The sequence below is a fragment of the Scyliorhinus torazame genome, chromosome 11 (assembly GCF_047496885.1).
Source record: "Scyliorhinus torazame isolate Kashiwa2021f chromosome 11, sScyTor2.1, whole genome shotgun sequence".
NCBI lineage: Eukaryota > Metazoa > Chordata > Chondrichthyes > Carcharhiniformes > Scyliorhinidae > Scyliorhinus > Scyliorhinus torazame.
Window position 1 is genome coordinate 239,497,275 of NC_092717.1, and position 21,812 is coordinate 239,519,086.

The 21,812-nt window shown below is 48.6% G+C and overlaps 1 protein-coding gene and 1 non-coding gene across 5 annotated transcripts in view; one reads left to right on the top strand and one right to left on the bottom strand.

Annotated features, from left to right (window-relative positions):
• Positions 1-6,499: 6,499 nt before the first annotated feature.
• trappc8 (trafficking protein particle complex subunit 8) overlaps positions 6,500-21,812 on the top strand; it is a 228,050-nt gene continuing 212,737 nt past the window's right edge. For all 4 annotated transcript variants that reach the window (XM_072468480.1, XM_072468481.1, XM_072468482.1 and 1 more), the window contains exons 1-2: positions 6,500-6,815; positions 16,420-16,614. In XM_072468480.1, coding sequence (XP_072324581.1) covers positions 6,659-6,815; positions 16,420-16,614 — 352 coding nt within the window. In that variant the 5' untranslated portion in view covers positions 6,500-6,658. The remainder of the gene's footprint in view (positions 6,816-16,419; positions 16,615-21,812) is intronic.
• On the bottom strand, positions 15,357-15,428 carry trnaq-cug (transfer RNA glutamine (anticodon CUG)). The gene has a single exon. It is a non-coding gene; the product is annotated as a tRNA-Gln (tRNA).

Below are 21,812 nucleotides of genomic sequence, written 5' to 3' on the forward strand. Positions count from 1 at the left end.
TGATGCATAACTGAAGGCTTTAATCTGCTAGAACTCTTCCCCAGCAGCTTTGATACAGAAAGTGAAGGCTGCTGGGACAGCACCGGTTCTTATACTCCGCCTCTCAGGGTGGAGCTATGTGCAACAGCCAATGGTAGACTCCTGGGTCTAACCAATGGTCATCCACCTCTTAGGTACCGCAATACCTGATACTACCACATTCACCCCCTGTTAAAAATAGAGCCCGGTGGGGGTGGTGGCCAGCGTTAATAGTCGCCTTTCGCATGGTATGACCAGGTATGGAGGTACCGTGATGTCGAGGGTATTTACAAAGTGTTCATAGTGCAGCAATCAGTGGATCGGGTGGCCTGGTCGTCCTTCTGGAGCGTCTGGGCCTCGGCGGTGATTCTGATGGGTATCCCGGCGGTTGCGACTCCGGGTGCGTGATGTTGTCCTCCCTGGTAGCTTTGTCACCCCTCGGTGGCGCTGTTGGGGCAAAAGGTGGACAGGGGGGGAAAGCACCTGTAGGGGGCGTCGATGTGTGGTCGGGCCTAGGCAGGAGCGGCGGGAGTACTGACCCTCCAGTCAGGTGCTGCGAGGAGGGTGGGGTGGGGGCAATGGTTCGGGTGCGCGTGGGGCTCCAGCGGGCGCCAGGTCCCGAAGGGAGACTGTGTCCTGCCGGCCGTCAGGGAACGCTACATAGGCGTACTGGGGGTTGGCATGCAGCAGGTGGACCCTCTCGACCACCAGGTCCGACATGTGCGCCCTCACATGTTTCCGAAGCAGGATGGGCCCGGGTGTCGCTAGCCAGGTTGGGAGCGAGGTCCCGGAGGAGGACTTCCTGGGGAAAACAAGGAGACGTTCATGAGGTGTCTGATTTGTGGTTGTACAGAGCAGTGACCGGATGGAGTGGAGGGCCACCGGGAGGACTTCCTGCCAGCGGGAGACTGGGAGATTCCTGGACCGTAGGGCCAGCAGGACGGTCTTCCAGACCGTTCCGTTCTCCCTCTCTACCTGCCCGTTTCCCCGGGGCTTGTAACTTGTCGTCATGCTCGAGGCGATGCCCTTGCTGAGCAGGAATTGACGCAGTTCGTCGCTCATAAAGGAGGACCCCCTATCACTGTGAATGTATGCGGGGACCCCGAACAGTGTAAAGATACCCTGGAGGGCCTTGATGACGGTGGTTGAGGTCATGTCTGGGCAGGGGATGGCGAATGGGAACCGGGAGTACTCATCAATCATGTTAAGGAAGTACGTGTTGCGGTCGGTACAGGGGAGGGGGCCTTTGAAATCAATACTGAGGCGTTCAAAGGGACGGGAAGCCTTTATCAGGTGCGCCCTCTCTGGCCGGTAGAAGCGTGGTTTGCACTCCGTGCAGATTTGGCAGTCCCTGGTGACTGTCCTGACCTCCTCAATGGAGTAGGGCAGATTGCGGGTCTTGATAAAATGAAAAAAACGAGTGACCCCCGGGTGACAGAGGTCCTCGTGGAGGGGTCGGAGGCGGTCCACTTGTGCGGTGGCACAAGTGCCGCGGGACAGGGCATCAGGAGGCTCGTTCAGCTTCCCCGGACGGTACAAGATCTCGTAATTGTAGGTAGAGAGTTCTATCCTCCACCGCAAGATCTTGTCGTTCTTAATCTTGCCCCGCTGTACATTATTGAACATGAAGGCAACCGACCATTGGTCCATGAGGAGAGTGAATCTCCTGCCAGCCAGGTAATGCCTCCAGTGTCGCACAGCTTCTACTATGGCCTGGGCCTCCTTTACGACCGAGGTGTGGCGAATTTCGGAAGCATGGAGGGTACGGGAGAAGAAAGCCACGGGCCTGCCCGCTTGGTTGAGGGTGGCTGCCAGAGCTACATCGGACGCATCGCTCTCGACCTGGCAGAGGAGGGACTCGTCGATGGCGCGCATCGTGGCTTTTGCAATGTCTGCTTTGATGCGGCTGAAGGCCTGGCGGGCCTCCGTCAACAGGGAGAAGGTTGTGGACTGGATCAGGGGTCGGGCCTTGTCTGCGTAATTGGGGACTCACTGTGCATAATAGCTGAAGAATCCGAGGCAGTGCTTTAGGGCCTTGGGGCAGTGAGGGAGGGGGAACTCCATGAGGAGGTGCATGCGCTCAGGGTCGGGGCCTATGACTCCACTTCGCACTACGTAGCCTAGAATGGCTAGACGGTCGGTGCTGAACACGCATTTATCCTTATTGTATGTCAAATTAAGGATTTTCGCGGTCTGGAGAAATTTGCGGAGGTTGGTGTCGTGGTCCTGCTGGTCATGGCCGCAGATGGTGACATTATCCAGATACGGGAACGTTGCGCGTTAGCCGTACCGGTCAACCATTCGGCCCATCTCTCGCTGGAAGACCGAGACCCCGTTCGTGACACCGAAGGAAACTCTTAAAAAGTGATAGAGCCGCCCGTCTGCTTCGAAGGCAGTGTACTTGCGGTCACCATTATGGAGGGGTAGTTGGTGGTAGGCAGACTTGAGATCCACCGTGGAGAAGACCTTGTATTGCGCGATCCTGTTTACCAGGTCAGCTATACGGGGGAGAGGGTACGCATCCAGCTGCGTAAACCTGTTGATGGTCTGGCTGTAGTCAATGACCATCCTATGTTTCTCCCCAGTCTTTACCACCACTACCTGAGCTTTCCAGGGACTGTTGCTCGCTTCGATAACCCCTTCCCTCAGCAGCCTTTGGACCTCTGACCTGATAAATGTCCGGTCCTGGGCACTGTACCGCCTGCTCCTGGTGGCGATGGGTTTGCAATCCGGGGCGAGGTTCGGAAACAGGGAAGGCGGGTCGACCTTAAGGGTCACGAGGCCACAGACAGTAAGGGGGGGTATAGGGCCGCTGAATTTAAAGGTCAGGCTTTGCAGATGGCACTGGAAATCCAGCCCAAGGAGGGTGGCTGCGCAGAGGTGTGGCAGAACGTATAGGCGGAAATTGCGGAATTCCCTGCCTTGGACAGTGAGGTTCGCTGGGCAGAACCCCTTTATCTCCACCGCGTGTGACCCAGAGGCCAGGGAGATCCTTTGATTTACGGGATGGATGACAAGTGAACAGCACCTTACAGTGTTGGGGTGAACAAAGCTTTACGTGCTCCCAGAGTCAATCAAGCAAGACGTCTCGTGGCCGTTGATGGAGATCGTCGTTGTAGCTGTTGCAAGCGTCCGGGGCCGACTCTGATCCAGAGTCACCGAGGCCAGCTGAAGTAATTGAGGGTTCTGGTCGGGAGCTGTAGTCGGCTGTGTTGGGGGCCCGGGGCCCCATCCAAGATGGCGTCACCCATGGGTCGCACATGGTGTCCGGGGATGAAGAAGATGGCGGCGGCGAGGGACAGAATGGCGGCGCCCACCCGTCCAGCATGGTGTCCGGGGGGCAAAATGGCCACGCTTGCGGGTCGCACGTGGCCTTAGGATAGGGGGGTGGCGGTGAGCGCTGGGCGGTCGGGGGGGGTTGCCGATAGTCGCTGGAGACCGCGGCCATGGCGCGGTCCTGGCAGACCCCCACATAGTGGCCCTTCTTGCCGCACCCTTTGCAGTTGGCGGTGTGGGCCGGGCAGCGCGGGCGGGGATGATTCGCCTGCCTGCAGAAGAAACAGCGGGGTCCTGTGGCGTTAGCGGGCCGTCTCACCGCGCAGGCTTGCGGGGTCAGGGGGAAGGTCTGAGGGGCTGCCGCTGCGGGGTGCCACGCAGCCCAGGGGGCCGCCGCACGATCGGGTGCAAAGGACAGCGCGTTTTTATAGGCAGCGTCCATGGACCCTGCCAGGGCCCGTGCCTCTGTAAGTCCCAGCGTGTCCCTTTCTAGGAGCCTTCGGTGGATATCGGGGGAGGTCACACCTGCCACAAAAGCATCACTGATCAAAAGTTCCGTGTGCTCGCTCCCCGAAACTGGCGGGCAGCCACAGTTTCGGCCCAGCACCAGCAGCGCCCGGTAGAAGTCTTTCAACGTTTCCTCGGGGCTTTGCCGCCTAGTCGCCAGCAGGTGACGAGTGTAGACCTGGTTCACAGGGCGGATATAATGTCCTTCTAGCAGCTCGATCGCGGCAGCATAATTCTCCGCCTCCTCGATAAGAGGATAGATCCCAGGGCTGACCCGTGAGCGTAGGAGATGCATCTTTTGTCCTTCCGTGGGGGTGTCGGTGGCCGTGTCGAGGTAGCCCTTAAAGCACGCCAGCCAATGTTTAAAAATAGCAGCAGAGTTATCCACGTGGGGGCTGAACTGAAGGCACTCCGGTTTGATACGGAGATCCATCCTTCCAACTGAAGTTGTAGCAGATTAAATTGATGCGCAATCAATTACACTCAAGAAGAAGTGATTCATAACTGAAGGCTTTAATCTGCTAGAACTCTTCCCCAGCAGCTTTGATACAGAAAGTGAAGGCTGCTGGGATGGCACCGGTTCTTATACACCACCTCCCAGGGCGGAGCTATGTGCAACAGCCAATGGTAGACTCCTGGGTCTAACCAATGGTCATCCACCTCTTAAGGTACCACAATACCTGGTACTACCACACTAACCATCTCCACCTCGGCCCCGTTGATGCTGACAGGGGTGTGTACAGTACTTTGCTTCCTGAAATCCTGGGGGTCACCATCACCAATAGTCTTTCCTGGTCCACTCACGTTGATGCACCTGTCAAGAAAGCTCAACAACATCTCAGCTTCCTACGGAAGCTAAAGAAATTCGGCATGTCTGCATCGACTCTCACCAACTTCTACAGATGCACGATCGAGAGCACCCTATCCGGCTGCATCACAGCGTGGAATGGCAGCAGCTTGGTCCAAGATCGCAAGAAACTGCACAAGCTTGCCACCCCCACATTGATTCTGTACACAACTCCCGCTGCCTCAGGAAGGCAGACAGCATTATCAGAGACCCCTCCCACCCAGGCATTGCCTTCTTCCAGACCCTTCCATCAGGCAGAAGGTACAGAAGTCTGAAAACCCGCACATCCAGACATACGAGCAGCTTCTTCCCCACAGCTATAAGACTCCTCAATGACTCCCCCTCAGACTGATCTGTTCCCTGTAAGAACACCATTCACGACGCCCTATGCTGCACTTGCTCATGTAATTGCTTTGTTTGGCCCCTTGTTCCGCACTGTAACCAATCACTGTTTGTCGATGCACCATTTGTCAACGTACTCTGTTGATTATTCTTTTTGTCCACTATGTACGTACTGTGTACGTTCTCTCGGCCGCAGAAAAATACTTTTCACTGTACTTCAGTACATGTGGCACTAAATCAAATCAAATCAATGACCAGCTCTTTAGTTTTGCTGGTATTGAGGGATGGATTGTTATCGCTGCACCACTCCACTAGGTTCTCTATCTCCCTCCTGTATTCTGACTCATCGTTATTCAAGATCTGGCCCACTATCGTCGTATTGTCAGCAAACTTGTAAAATGGAGTTGGAACCAAATTTTGCCACACAGTCGAGGTGGTGAATCTGTGGAACTCCTTTTGCTGCCGAAGGTTGTGGAGGCCAAATCACTGAGTGCCTTTAAGACAGATGCAGATAGGTTCTTAAAAAAAAATTTTTTTTGGTAAATGTTCGAGTACCCAATTCATTTTTTCCAATTAAGGGGCAATTTAGCGTGGCCAATCCACCTAGTCAGCACATCTTTGGGTTGTGGGGGCTAAACCCACACAAGCACGGGGAGAATGTGCAAACTCCACACGGACAGTGACCCAGAGCCGGGATCGAACCTGGGACCTCGGCGCCGTGAGGCAGCAGTGCTAACCACTGTGCCACCGTGCTGCCCTACAGATAGGTTCTTGATTAATAAGGGATCAGGGGTTATGGGGAGAAGGCAGGAGAATGGGGGTGAGAAAATATCAGCCATGATTGAATGGCGGAGCAGACTCGATGGGCCGAGTGGCCGAATTCTGCTCCCATGTCTTATGGTCTTATCAGTCCGCGACTCTTTAAAAAGAAAGGAATGCAGATTGTTTTGTGTCCTGAGGTGGTGTTGTTTTATGTACTCTGGGATAACACAGGCTGGAACTCGATGCAGCTATGACCAAAAGATACTCCAGACTTTGAAGTAAGTTCAATGTGATTTATTGAACCATTTGCACAGTTCTCTATGAGTTCGACTCTCCTGCTAATCTTGCTATAGTAACTCAGTCTAACTAACCAGTCTGCTCTAAGCCACGTGGTGGGGTGTGATGCTGAGGATACACCCTGTCTCACTCTGTGGAAAGAGACAGAGCATGTGTGCCCTGTCCTTATATATGGGTTGTGTAATGCCCTCTGGATTAGGGGTTCGCCCCTGACCCACACTCTGAGCTTTGTAACTCAGAAAAAGTTATATTAAAAAAAGGGCAACTTCAGTTTGCAATGATTGACAGTTGCTGCAGTGAGCTGGAATCTGGGCTTGGGGCGCAGGCGCACGACCAGAGGGCGCGGCCAGGTGACGCGCTGGGGCGGGGCATCGCGTCTCGGGTGATTGACGGGCCGGCCAGCCAGGGGAGGCAAGGGGCGGGGCCGGGTGACGCGCCAGGCGGTGCCGTCACGTGACGAGGGGCCGGGCGACTGGAAGATTGAGTCCAACATGGCGGCGCTCGGCTTCGCCTCCTCTTGAAGGGAAGCCGCTTGTTGTCTGCTCCGTAAACCGGGAGGCCGTACCCCCTCCCCCTCTCGCCCCACGTTCGCGTGTCCGAGCCCCGGGGATGGCTCAGTGCGTGCAGAGCGTCCAGGAGTTCATCCAGGACACCTTCGTGCCCATGGTGGCCGTGCTGTGCAGCGAGGCCGCCGACAGCTCGACGCGGAAAAACAACCTGAGCTTCGCCGAGCTGGTGCGGCCGTTCTGCCGCCTCACCTCCGAAGGTTGGTACCGGGAGGGCGGGGGAGAAGCCGCTGGGCCTGGTCCCGGGGCCCAGTGCCTGTCCACATCGCCCCTTCCGCCTGTCACTGGAGCCCGGGCTGGGTGCGAGCTCCCGCTCCCTCCTCACTGACCTGTCAGCTGCCTCTGGGCTCCTGCCTCTAACACAGCAGCAGACAAGTGGCGTTATTTATCTCTCAGTGAGCAGCCTGGATAGTACATACTGGTTGGGCCGAATGGTCCATTCCAATGCTGTCGACATTCCCTGCAATATATCCAGTTTGACATCTGTATATAGAGATGTGGCTTGAAGTGTGCTGCTGGTTTGTAAATTGCCTTGAGGCACCCACAGTTTGGGGGAGGAGGGGGGGGGCACAAAATATTGAAATACAACTAGAAAATGTTGGAGGTACTCAACAGCTCTGGGACTATCTGTGGGGAGGGAACGTTAATATTTTAAGTCAACTATATTTCATGCTGATGGGAGAAAGTTACAGATGTAATCTATTTTAAGGAGGGTATATGGGATTTCCGGTATTTGCACTATTCTGCTCATTTATTAGTGACAAAATATTGAAATCCTGCTGGATAAACTCAACGTGTCGGCTGTTTAGATGGCTCGAATAAGTTTTCTTCCAGTCAGAGGTCCTGTGAGGCTCATGCATTCTGCTTGAAATTTAATCTCCCGATCAATGAACAGCAAAACTCTGAAGTTGCCCAGATCTGCTTGTTGCCTGTAATATGAAATGAGGATGTGTACTTTCATCTGAAACTCAACTGAATATATTGAGAGTGCAGAGCGTTTGGAGTTGTATAATAACTAAGAGGAAGTTATTGGTGTTTACAGGTGTGCCTTTGTTGCTGATTTAAGAGAACAACCATGGAAGGATCTTTTTATGTTGTAGTATATTGGCACTTTATGTAAAAATCATGCAAAATTAAAACATTTCCCAATAAAGAAGTGGCTGCTCTGTGCACAAATAATAAATTCTATGTTCATTCTTGTTAATAGGAATGTAGCACCATGTAGAATCTTAATTTCTGCAGAAATAATCTAATTGGCCTGACAACTAAAAACTGCGAGGATGAAATCCATTAGATATAGGAGCAGAATTTGATCATTCGGCCCATCAAGTCTGCTCCACCATTAGGGCAGCACGGTAGCCTTGTGGATAGCACAATTGCTTCACAGCTCCAGGGTCCCAGGTTCGATTCCGGCTTGGGTCACTGTCTGTGCGGAGTCTGCACGTCCTCCCCGTGTGTGCGTGGGTTTCCTCCGGGTGCTCCGGTTTCCTCCCACAGTCCAAAGATGTGCAGGTTAGGTGGATTGGCCATGCTAAATTGCCCTTGGTGTCCAAAATTGCCCTTAGTGTTGGGTGGGGTTACTGGGTTATGGGGATAGGGTGGAGGTGTGAGCTTGGGTAGGGTGCTCTTTCTAAGAGCCGGTGCAGACTCGACGGGCCGAATGGCCTCCTTCTGCACTGTAAATTGTATGTATGTATGAAATTCGATCGTGGCTGATATGTTTCTCATCCCCATTCTCTCGCCTTCTCCCCATAACCCCTGATCCCCTTATTAACCAAGATATCCCTTCTTAATTAAGAACACCAGATGTGTGCTTGAGGTGTTGTTACCGAGAGGGCTACAGACCAAGAGCTGGAAGGTGGAATTAGACAGAATAGTTATTTCTTAGAACATAAGAACTCTGAGCAGGCAATTTAGCCTTTCGAGCCTACTCCATCATTCAATAGAATCATGGCTGATCTTAGCGTGGCCTCCACTCTGCCGTCCTGCCCTTTTTCTGTAACCCTTTAACCCATTGCTAACTAAAATCTAACTCCTCAAATTTACTCACTGTCCCAGCATCCACCGCACTCTGGGGGCAGCGAAATCCACAGATTCACAACCCTTTGGAAGAAATAGTTTCTTCTCATCTCCATTTTAAATTTGCTACCCCTTATCCTGAAGCTAAGACCTCCTGTTCTAGAATTCCCCACAAGAGGAAGCATCTGTTCCACATTATCATAGATTATCATTATCATTGAATTTACAGTGCAGAAGGAGGCCATTCGGCCCATCGAGTCTGCACCGGCACTTGGAAAGAGCACCCCACCCAAGGTCAACACCTACACCCTATCCCCATAACCCAGTAACCCCACCCAACACTCAGGGCAATTTTGGACACTAAGGGCAATTTATCATGGCCAATCCACCTAACCTGCACATCTTTGGACTGTGGGAGGAAACCGGAGCACCCGGAGGAAACCCACGCACACACTGGGAGATGTGCAGACTCCGCACAGACAGTGACCCAAGCCGGAATCGAACCTGGGACCCTGGAGCTGTGAAGCAATTGTGCTATCCACAATGCTACCGTGCTGCCCACATCTACTTTGTCGATAACGTTATCATCTTGTATACCTCAATTTGATCTCCCCTCATTCTTCCAAATTCTAGAGGGTAAAGGCCGAAACTGTTCAATCTCTCTTCATAAGACGAACTACTCTGAACTACCTCCAATGCCACTGCATCGTTCCTCAAATAAGGAGAATCCTTGATTTTTATTTCCTTAAAAAGAACAGCAGTCCGTTACGTTGAGTCATATAGCGCAGACAAGCCCATCGAGTCTGCACCGACAGTAACTACCCCAAATATCACGTTAATCCCATTTACCAGCACTTGTCCCATATCCTTGAATGTGATGGTGTTTCAAGTGCTCATACAAGTGCTTTTTAAAGGTTGAAGATTTCCAGCCTTCCACTACCTTCCCAGGCTGTTTATTCCAGATTCCCACCACCCTCTTGAGTGAATTTTTTTCTCAAATCTCCTCGGAATCTCCTGCCACTCGCTCTGAACTATGCCCCCCTGTGATTGACCGCTCAGTCAAGGGGGACAGCTGCTTCCTATTTACCCTGTCCCAACCCCTCAATCCTACACTTCAATCATATCTCCCCTCAGCCTTCTCTGCTCAAAAGAAAACAATCTAAGCCTATCCTGTCTCTTCTTATAGCTCAGATGCTCCATCCCAGGCAATATCCTGGTGAATCTTCTCTGTACCTCCACCAGTGCAATCACCTGATTCATAACTGCAAACAGTACTTCAGCTGTGGTCTACCCAACGTTCTGTAATGCTGCACCATAACCTCCTTGCTCTTGTATTCTATGCCATGACTGATGATGACAAGTGTCCCATATCACCTTAACTACCCTGTTCACCTACACAGTTGCCTTGAGGGATCTGTGAACAAATACCCAGAGATCTATCTATTCCTCTGAACTTCCGAGTGTCCTGCCATTCATTACATACTCCCCTGTCCTGTTTCCAAAGTGCGTCACCTCACACTTTCCAGTTACTCAAACAGCCGCTTACCACCACCCTTTGTGTCCTATTACTAAGCCAGTTTCAAATCCATCTCCACAAGTTTCCTTGATTTCCATGTGCCTTCTCAATCAGCCTGCCATGTGGAACCTTGCCAAAGGCTTTACTAAAATCCAGATAAACTACACCAACTGCACTTCATCCACACAGTTCATTAGATTTAACCAATTGATCAGTTGTCTGTTCAATTATGGGATTGTCCATGCTGGTATTTTGAGTTTCATGCTACATCTTTGATATTGGTGTTCACCTGTAGCATTGAGCAGATAAATGCATGCTAGCATTGAAATTTGTGTTCATATATCCACTAGGGATTATTAATTGTAGCATACTCTTATTTGCAAGTGCATCAGAGCACCACCACCTCCAATTCCTCCTCCAAATCTCACATCATCCTGTCTTGAAAATATATATATTTTTTTAAATGTGGGCATTGCTGGCGAGGCCAATATTTATTGTCCATCCCTAATTGCCCTTGAGAAGGTGATGGTGGGATGACTACTAACCGAGTAGCTTGCTAGGGCTTTTCCGGGTCTGCCACATTGCTGTGGACTTGGAGACATGTGGGCTAGAATGGATACAGACAGCAGTGAACCAGCTGCATTTTTATGACCATCCAGAATTGTAGAATTTACAGTGCAGAAGGAGGCCATTCGGCCCATTGAGTCTGTACCGGCTCTTGGAAAGAGCACCCTACTTAAGCCCACACCTCCACCCTATCCCCGTAACCTAGTAACCCCACCACCCTTTTGGATACTAAGGGGCAATTTAGCGTGGCCAATCCACCTTTCCTGCACATCATTGGACTGTGGAAGGAAACCGGTGCACCCGGAGGAAGCCCACGCAGACATGGTGAGAAAGTGCAGCTCCACACAGTCACCCGAAGCTGGGACCCTGGAGCTGTGAGGCAGCAGCGCTAACCACTGTGCCGCCCTGTGTTTCATGTTCAACTTAAATTCCATCACCCTAGTGGGATTTGAACTGGTGTTTGTAGAACATTAGTCCTGGTCTCTGTACTTATTGGCTTCCCTGTCTTGAGGTGCGCACCAATGGGTCACTATGGAGTGATCTTTCCATGGTGTTGCCTGGTGGAATATATGGTGGGTTTTGGGCTGTTCAAATGTCAGGACACTCCTCTCGGCCTTGCTGGGGGAGACTGAAGGAGTGCAGAGCACGTCCTTTGGCACCAGTTTGGCTGCTAGAGCTGCCAGAACATGCCAAAAAGAACGCATGATCACCTTGTGGGGATCTCCTCCGGATTTTCTGTTAGGATTTACTCCCTTAGCCTTAATCCATCCCGAGTCGTCCAAAGCAATGAGGCTCATTTCCCTGAGTAGGGGCCTTGAAATAGTTCCACTTCACAGGAGCTACCCACTAGTACAGTAACCACTACAACTCCCTATTGTTATGCTTTCATCATTGCTGGGGCAAAATCCTGGAATTGCCTCCGTAACACCACGGTGGGTGTTCTGACACCACATGGACTGTATTAGGTGGCTCACAATTAAAGATGGGCAATAAGTGCTGGCCTAGGCAGCGACATCCTGTGAATGTACAAAAGAAATTGCAGGCTGTGCTCGATCCTTATGAATTATAAATAGATTTAATGAACCAATGCATAAATCTTGCAGAATAATTTCCTACTTTTGTACTTTATTGTTGTATTTGTTCCTCAAGATTCAACATTCCAGTACTCTAATGCACAACTATAGCCCATTTTCTAAACCAAAGTCCAGTTTGGACTTCATAGAGTTCCTGATATCTTCTAATTGAATTGTCACTGAATCTTCTTAGTCTCCACCTGCATTTCCAGAACAGAATTATTCAATATAAGCCTTGGGGGATTTGTGCCATCGCTTGTTCTTGGATATTTAAGGTAATAGCCAACTTGTTGCATCTGTGTACTCTGCATTATTTGGTGGGCACCCAGTTCTGTCATGTGCGTTCTAGTTTGTGTCCTGCAGAATTAAGTCTTGAGGTTTCACTCTCCCCAAGTTTGAATTTTTAAGCAAGGAAGCAAAAACATGTTAAATCAACCTAGGACAGCACAGAGGGGTGCTATTCAGCCCGTTAAATCCGCGTGGGCTCTTTCCAAAAGCAATTCAGTTAGTCCCATAGCTGCTCGTTCCCAAAGCCCTGCTGATTTTTCTCCTTCTCATTTAGATAATTCCCTTTTGAAGAAGGACTCATTGATATCATGCTGTTCATGATCACTGGATGTTTCAATAGCCAGTGAATAACTTTCGCAGTGTAGTCACTGTTGCAATGTAGGTAATGCAGGAACCATTTTGCACACAGCAATGTGATTAAAAGCCAGGCCAGTGTTTTAATGATGTAGATTGTGGGGTAAACGTTGATGGGGGCACTGGGGATAACTTCACTGCTCTTATTTGAAGCAGTGTCACGGGATCTTTAATGTCAACCTAAGGGGGCAGAAAGGGTTTGGATTTTTAAACTTTCATGGGATGTGGCAAGCATTTATTGCCTCTCCCTGAGGGCATCAAGAGTCAGCCACATTGCAGTGGATCTGGAGTCGCATGTGGGCCAGACCAGGTAAGGGCAACAGATTTCCTTCCCTAAAGGAAAGTAGTGAACATCAGGTTTTCACGACCATCTTCGTGGTCATTATCAGATTTTTAATTCCAGATTTTAAAATTGAATTCAAATTTTACAATCTGCTGTGGTGGGATTCGGACCCAGGTCCCAGAGACCCGGGGTAATGCTCTACTCCAGTGACGATACCACTATGTCACTGCCTCCCCCATATGATTTAACATCTCATCCAAAAGATTGCACCTCGGACAGTGCAGCACCCTCTCAGTGCAGCATTGAACTGTCAACCCTGAAGGTTAATATTGAATCTGTTTCCACCAACCTGTTGGACAGTGCATTCCAAGTCTAAACCACTGTTTGCACTCTTTAAAATAAAATTCTCATGTCGCCTCTGGTATCTTATTACCTTAAATGTGTGCCCTTCTGATCCTTCACTATTGGAAATAGTTTATTGTTCTTTACTCCATTTTAACCCATTATAACTTCATTTACTATAGAACTTTCTCCTCCTCCGCTCGAAAGGATAGCAATCCCAGCTTTCCCTGTCTGTTTACTTACTATAATCCCTTATCCTTGGAAGCATTCTAGTAAATCTCTTTTGTAGTCTTTCGAAAGCCTCATGCCTTTTCTAAAGCGTGGTGGACAGTGTGTCTATCTGGGACTGTGCTTGTTTTTTTTAATATAGGTTCAGCATTACTTCCTGGCTGTCCTCTGTGTCCCCATTTATAAAACACAGGGTCCCAAATGGTGTCTCAATTGATTTGTTAACCAGTCCTTCCATTGAAGGTTGTGCACAATCTCTCCCAGATCTCGGTTCTTGCACCATCGTTATAATTGTGCCATTTAAATTGTATTGGCTCTCCTTATTCTTCTACCAAAATGAAGCAAATGTGTACAGAATGTTGAAAGCTAAACGGATGATCTATAACTATAGGTATTCATTTTAATTGAGTCATCCAGGTTTTGGGGCTGTTTAGCACAGGGCTAAATCGCTGGCTTTGCAAGCAGACCAAGGCAGGCCAGCAGCACGGTTCAATTCCCGTACCAGCCTCCCCGAACAGGCGCTGGAATGTGGCGACTAGGGGCTTTTCACAGTAACTTCATTGAAGCCTACTTGTGACAATAAGTGATTTTCATTTCATTTCATGGCTGGGCCAACATTTCGGGCATTTAAGAGTCAACCACATTGCTGTGGGTCTGGAGTCGCATGGAGGCCAGGCCGGGTAAGGGCAGCAGATTCCCTTCCCCTAAAGGACATTAGTAAACCAGATGGACTTTTACGACAATCGACACTGGTTTCATGGTCATCGTTAGACTTTTAATTCTAGATTTTATTGAATTCAAATTTCACCATCTGCAGTGGTGTGATTTGAACCTGGGTCCCCAGAGCATTATCTTGGATCTCTGGATTGTTAGTCCAGTGACAATAACACTCTGCCATCGTCTCCCCTATAGATCTCAGTGCACTATTTTGAAGGTGTGTGTGGGGGGGGGGGGGGGGGGGGGGGGCTGTTCTGGCCCTATTTATCTTTCAACCAAAAGCAGCAGATTATCTGGTCATTATCACATTGTTTTTGCAGGAGTTCCCGGTGTGCAAATGGATCAGTGCTTCCTTCATTTCAGCAGGGCCTTTTAAGATCACTTGATTGGCTCTAAATTGCTTTGAGACATCCTGAGGTCATGAAAAGTGCAATATATAGGCACTGGACCCAGACCTCTTTACTAGGATCTCGGGACTAAATGTGTACCGGATGCAGGGACTTTCTGGATTTTGGCTCCTGAAATGGGGGTGTAGGGGGAATAGGGTAACTTAAAGCCGGGCTGATTTCTCTGAGCTGGACCCAAAGAGCAGGGCAACAGTGTGCTGCAATCTAGATATGGAGGTCAGAAATACATGATGTGGATTGTGGAACCAGGGCAGGATGCTGTTTCCAGGCCCTTGCAGGTTTTGAGACACTGCACCAGGGTCCACTATTGTTAAATGTAAGAGATTTATTTGAAAGTAAGAAACAGAGGTTACTGATACAATTTTTAAATGCGTTTCAGGTACAGGGGTTGTGGAATTTGTGCATGAACATAGAGTTTACAGTGCAGAAGGAAGCCATTCAGCCCATCAAGGCTGCACCGGCCCTTGGAAAGAGCACCCTACCTGAGCCCACACCTCTAACCTATCCCCGTAACCCCACCTAGCCTTTTTTGGACACGAAGGGCAAATTAGCATGGCCAGTCCACCTAACCTGCACATCTTTGGACTTTGAAGGTGCAGGACAGCTGAAAGCTTTTTAAACAAAAAGCACTAGGGGGGTCATGGGTTTCATAATAATAATCTTTATTGTCACAAGTAAACTTACATTAACACTGTAATGATGTTACTGTCAAAAGCCCCTAGTCGCTACGTTCCACCGCCTGTTTGGGTACACAAAGGGAGAATTCAGAATGTACAAATTACCTACCAGCACGTCTTTCGGGACTTGTGGGAGGAAACCGGAGCAGACATGGGGAGAACGTGCAGACTCTGCACAGACAGTGACCCAAGCCGGGAATCGAACCTGGGACCCTGGTGCTGTGAAGCAACAGTGCTAACCACTGTGCTACCATGCTGCCCTTCGAATAAAGGTTCCACCGAGATTCGAACTCAGATCGCTGGATTCAGAGTCCAGAGTGCTAGCCATTACACCATGGAACCGTTACAAATAGAATCAAAGTACAAAAGCAAGGAAGCCGTGCTAGCTGTTATAAATCCTTAGACCTCAGATGGACCATTATCTGGCTGTAGGCGCCATACTTATAGAATCATATAATCCCTACAGTGCGGAAGGAGGCCATTTGCCCATCGAGTCTGCACCGACCCTCTGAAAGAGCATCCTGCCCAGGCCCACTCCTCTGTCCTATATCCGTAACCCCACCTAACCTTTTTGGACACTAATTTAACATGGACAATTCAATTCACCAAACCTACATCTTCGGACTGCTCATGGGAAGAACATATAAACTCTGCACAGATAGTCACCTGGGGTCAGAATTGAACCAGGATCCCTGACGCCATGAGGCAGCAGTGCTAACCACTGTGCCACCATGCTGCCTAATAAGGAATTTAGGAAAAATGTTCAGTCCTTGAGTAATACCAGGGATGAGGAGCATCATGTCAGAGACTGAAGAGCAAGGATTGTTCTCTTTAGATTGCAGCAAAATTTAATAACTGTTCAAAATTGAGTTTTATTTGGGTAAGTAAGGAGAAGTTGCTTCCACTGGTAAAGGGGTCAGTAACCAGAGGATGACGATTGAAGGTAATTGACAAATAGTGGGAGATCATATTTGATGCAACAAGTTTTTACCTGGAATGTGTTGCCTGAAAGGGTGGCGAAGGCAGATTCAATAGTCACTTTAAGAAGGAAATTAGATACAACTTTGAAAGATTACACGGTTGTCTGGAAAGAACAGGGTGGTGGGACTTGAGGCATAGCTCATTTAAAGAGCTTGGGTATGATGGCTGAATGACCTCCAGAAGGTTGGGGGTGGGGGGGTGTCTCTTGTGGCTATTTACTCTGTTTGCTGCGTACACCAGCTAGCTTTTTAATGGGTATGGAATTGGAGCGTGCAATGTTAGGTACTGGAATGAGCCATAATATTTGTTTAACCTGTTGAGTGAATTTTTGCTACCCTTTGTTTTTATCTAGTTCATATGCGAGATCCTAACAACCAGAGTCATGTTATTAAAAACCTGCGGATCAGTGTCACTGGAATTGTTACACAGCCGCCACAACAGACTGCCATTCGGAAGCTGTTAAGTGAGGTGGTTTCTGCCAGTCAACCTGCCGAAGGATTGGTTGCTAATGTGATTACAGCAGGAGATTATGATCTCAATATCAGTGGTAAGCTCTGTTTCATGTTTATTAATTTTTTTATGAAAGGCACCAAGTTATGAAAACTGTTTAAAGTTTATATTTAATTCTAAGAGTTGGAAATTCAAACAAAAAGGTTTCTTTAGAGAACATTTCTGATCAGTTTTGTGTTCTATAAACTGTAAGTGCCCAGTACTTAGAGGCTGAAATGAGACTTCTAAATCCATGTTGTATAAAGCCTTATGGCTAAACAGTTTTATCAGTTACCAATGCTTCCTCTGGCTAGTTTATTGTTTTGAAATGTTGAGCATAAAGTGTATGATTCGTTGAAACTTGCCCAATACATCTTGTTTGTGGTTGGCTTGAATTTTGGTGTTTTGCCTCCGGTTAACAGTGGAGTATGAGGGGGGGATTTGGGTGCTGCAGTTCCCAGTGACGGTTCGGCACAGGCTTCACAGACCTCCTTAGCTTTCCCTTCGGCATTCTCGATCACTAGAGTTCCAGATCTGTGGCCGACTGGCGGAGGTGTGTGTGGTGTTATGCGAGTGTTGATCTTACTAAATGGTCGAGCAGGCTTGAAGGGCTGAATGGCATACTCCTGTTCGTTTTTGTTGCCGTCTTAATGTGAGTAGGTGGCGAGCAAGTCTGAGGACCTTCTCGTAAATCACCTCCCAGGCAGCCATCCATGGCTCCAGGTTGGCAGCAGCTGTGTCGGGGTGGTCACTCCGGCTGCCTGCCTCTCCTCTTTGGTCTTGGCCACTGGAGAAGGGTAATTTTTTATGCTTGAGGCTATCTCTGATTGGTTCGACCGTGCCAGACTGGTGTGTTTGGATATTCGGAACAAGATTGATTAGATTTTTCTTAAGCTTGGGTTCTGCTATTAGTTGCCCTGACTCTCGTTATGAGTTGATATCGTTGGAGCTAACCAGAACATCTTTATTGGCGATACCATAAAAGGCATAAAGTGAGAAATGGGGGAGGGGGGAGAAATCTTAAACCAATTGCCATACAGGGTGAGTTGGGTCAGACCAAGGCACGTTTGAGAGAAGAGTTTTAATCATCCAAGAGTCATGGCGCAGGAGAACCTGGGTATTTAACACAAATGTTTTTAATAACATTGCATTCAGACAGGCGATTTAATGAATGAAATGAAAATCGCTTATTGTCACAAGTAGGCTTCAAATGAATTTACTGTGAAAAGCCCCTAGTTGCCACATTCCGGCGCCTGTTCGGGGGGGGCTGTTACGAGAATTGAACCGTGCTGCTGGCCTGCCTGGGTCTGCTTTCAAAGCCAGCGATTTAGCCCTGTGCTAAACCAGCCCCTGCTGTTCATGCAACGTGTCTTGAGAAAAATCACACTTGTAGGTGCAAAATTAGTCCTTTAATGTCCCATTTGAAGCAAATCTTTCACTGCAGTACATTTGTCTGGCTCACAGATTCTGCAATTTGAATTTACCGTACGTCACTTGAGGCGGTTCACAGGCTGCAAGCAATTGTTTTTTTTTAATAAACATTTTATTGAGGTATTTTTGGTATTATAACAACAACAAAATAAACAATGTACATGACACTATAAACATAGTGCAAAAGCCGTCTCCCTCCCTTACAGGTCTTTATAAACCCCCGACTCTTAAGCTATACTAACTCTTTCCCCCCCCCCCATTCTGCTGACGATTAATTTTCCGCGAAGAAGTTGACGAACGGTTGCCACCTCCGGGCGAACCCTAACAGTGACCCTCTCAAGGCGAACTTGATTTTCTCCAAGCAGAGAAAGCTAGCCATGTCCGATAGCCAGATCTCCGACTTCGGGGGCTTTGAGTCCCTCCAAGCTAATAGTATCCGTCTCCGGGCTACCAGGGAAGCTAAAGGCCAGAACGTCTGCCTCTTTTCTCCTCCTAGATTCCCGGGTCTTCCGACACCCTGAAAATCGCCACCTCTGGACTCAGTGCCACCCTTGTTTTTAACACCGTGGACATGACATCTGCAAACCCCTGCAAAATCCCCTAAGCTTTGGACATGTCCAGAACATATGGACATGGTTCGCTGGTCCTCCCGCACATTTTGGACACCTGCCTTCCACCCCAAAGAATCTGCTCATCCGGGCCACTGTCATGTGAGCCCGATGAACGACCTTGAATTGTATCAGGCTGAGTCTAGCACATGTTGCGGATGCATTGACTCTACTCAACACGTCCGCCCATAGACCATCCCCTATCTCTCCTCCCACTTGCGCTTCAGCTCCTCGGTCTGCGTCTCCCCTGACCCCATAAGTTCCTTGTAAATGTCAGAGACGCTCCCTTCTCCTACCCACCCTCTGGAAACTACCCTGTCCTGAATTCCCCCCCTTAGCGGTAGGAGTGGGAAGGTTGACACCTGTTTACATAGGAAGTCCCACACCTGCAGATATCTGAATGCGTTTCCTCTCGCCAACCCAAACTTCTCCAGCGCCCTCAAACTCGGAAAGCTCCTCTCTATAAACATATCCCCCATCCTCTCAATCCCTGCACTCCGCCATATCCAGAACCCCCCCATCCATACTTCCCGGGGCAAACCGGTGATTATTACAGATTGGAGACCAGACCGATGCTCCCTCTGCTCCCACATGTCTCCTCCATTGCCCCCAGACGCTCAGGGCCGCCACCACTACGGGGCTGGTGGAGTACCGTGCCGGTGGGAACGGCAGAGGCGCATGAAGCTGCCTCCATACGCTCCCATGCCGTCCCCTCCCCCACCACCCACTTGCTGATCATGGCTATAAGCTGCAAGTAATTGTTGACTGTCAACGTCTATATTTTATGTAAGTTTGTGGTATTGTATGAAGTGAACTAACCTCTCGAGACTTCACAATTCAAAGGAAAAATATATCTCTTTAATATGCATTTTTTTCCCTCTAACCAAATGACAGTTACATCAGCAGATGACTTATTTTCTTGTTTTTTTTGTGTGTGGGTAAGACAGTTAAAGGGATCAACAGATTGTTGCTTGTCGGCTGTTTGCAGTGTGCTTCTGCAGGCTAATTGAGAAATACAATGATATGATCTGGAGGATGATGCCTCAAATTTACAAGTGCTTTTCAGAGTTTACATTTGAGTCTTTATACCTGTTGTGGATTTGCGCATTCGGTGACATGCTATGTTCATGCATTTTTGCAGTGTTGATAGTTCTGAGCTGGGGCCAAATTCTTTGAGCTAGGTTGAATGAGTAATGCAAAGTTTGTGGTAGAAGTTTACTTTCTAGTACTTTCAAGTACAGGTTATGAAGCTTTATATTCTATTTTGATTCAGAGTTGTTATTCAAAAGTTCATACTATGGTGGGGCTACTCTTGTTTCTAGAATGCAACCCAGTCTGGGAAATGTTGAAATGCAAAGCCATTTTTACCATTATCTTGAAATGTTGTGGGGAAAATCTGACAAACTGATCAGTGTCTGGGGAGCTCATGAGGTTAAGTAATTTAAAGCTACTGAAAGATATGCAATATGTAGGGATTGGGAATGTGTGCTTGTAAATCAATTATCCTTTCATGGGACAAAAAAAGAAAATGCTGGACATTGCCATCGCTGAATCCCCCACAATCCTGGAGGTTACCATTGATCAGAAACTGAACTGGACTGGTCACATTAATACTGTGAATACCAGGGCAGGTCAAAGGCTCAGAATCCTACGGCGAGTAACTCACCTCCTGAACTCCAAAACCTTTCCACCACCTATCAGGCACAAGAACAAAGAACAGTGCAGCACAGGAACAGGCCCTTCGGCCCTCCAAGCATGCGCTGACCGTAGTACCTGCCTAAACTAAAACCGCTTCACTTACGGAGTCCATATCCTTCTATTCCCACCCTATTCATATATTTGTCTAGATGCCCCTTAAATGCTGCTATCATACCTGTTCCCACCACCTCCCCAGGCAGCACGTTCCATGTATTTATCCTCTGTGTAAAAAAACTTGCCTCGTTCTAAACTTTTCCCCGTGCACTTTAACCTATGTCCCCTAGTACTTGACTCTCCTACCCTAAGAAAGAGCATCTGACTATCCACTCTGTCCATGCCACTCATAATCTTGTAGATGTCTATCAGTTCGCCTCTCAACCTCCATCGTTCCAGTTAGAACAGACCAAATTTATCTAACCTCTCCTCATAGCTAATGCCCACCAGGCAACCTCCTAGTAAACCTCTTCTGTACGTCTCCAAAGCATCCACATCCTTCTGGAAGTGTGGCAACCAGAATTGTACACCATATTCCAAATGAAGCCTAACTAAGGTCCTGTACAGCTGCAACATGACTTGCCAATTTTTATATTCAATGCCCCGACCGATGAAGGCCAGCATGCCGTATGCCTTCTTGACCACCTTATCCACATGTGTTGCCACTTTCAATCATCGGTGGACATGCACGCCCAGATCTCTCTGCCTGTCAGCATTCGCAAGAGTTCTACCATTTATTGTGTAATTCCTACATGCATTGGATCTTTCAAAGTTCAATACCTCACACTTGTCCGGATTAAACTCCATCTGCCATTTCTCTGCCCAAGACTCCAATCAGTTTATATCCTGCTGTATCATCTGACAATCCTCTTCACTATCCTGGACTCCACCAATTTTTGTGTGTCGCCCTGCGAACTTACTAATCAGACCAGCTACATTTTCTACCAAATCATTTATATACACCACGAACAACAAAGGCCCCAGAACTGATCCCTGTGGAACTCCGCTAGTCACAGCCTTCCATTCAGAAAAGCATCCTTCTACTGCTACCCTCTCTTCTGTGCCCAAGTCAGTTCTGGAACCAACTTGCCAGCTCTCCCTCTGATCCCATGTGACTTCACCTTTTGTACCAGTCTACCATGAGGTACCTTGCCAAAGGCTTTACTGAAGTCCCTGTATACAACATCTATTGCCTTTCCCTCATCTATCATCTTTGTCACTTCCTCAAAACTCGATCAGATTAGTGAGGCACGACTTCCCCTTCACACAACCATGCTGTCCATCACTAATAAGTCCATTTGTTTCCAAATGTGAGTAAATCCTGTCTAAGAATCTTTTCCAATAATTTCCCTACCACTGACGTAAGGCTCACCGGCCTATAATTTCCTGGATTATCCCTGCTGCCCTTCTTAAACAATGGAACAACATTGGCTGCTCTCCAGTCCTCTGGAACTTCACCTGTGGGGATACAAATATTACTGTCAAGGCCACAGCAATTTCCTCCCTTGCCTCCCTCAGTTTTCTG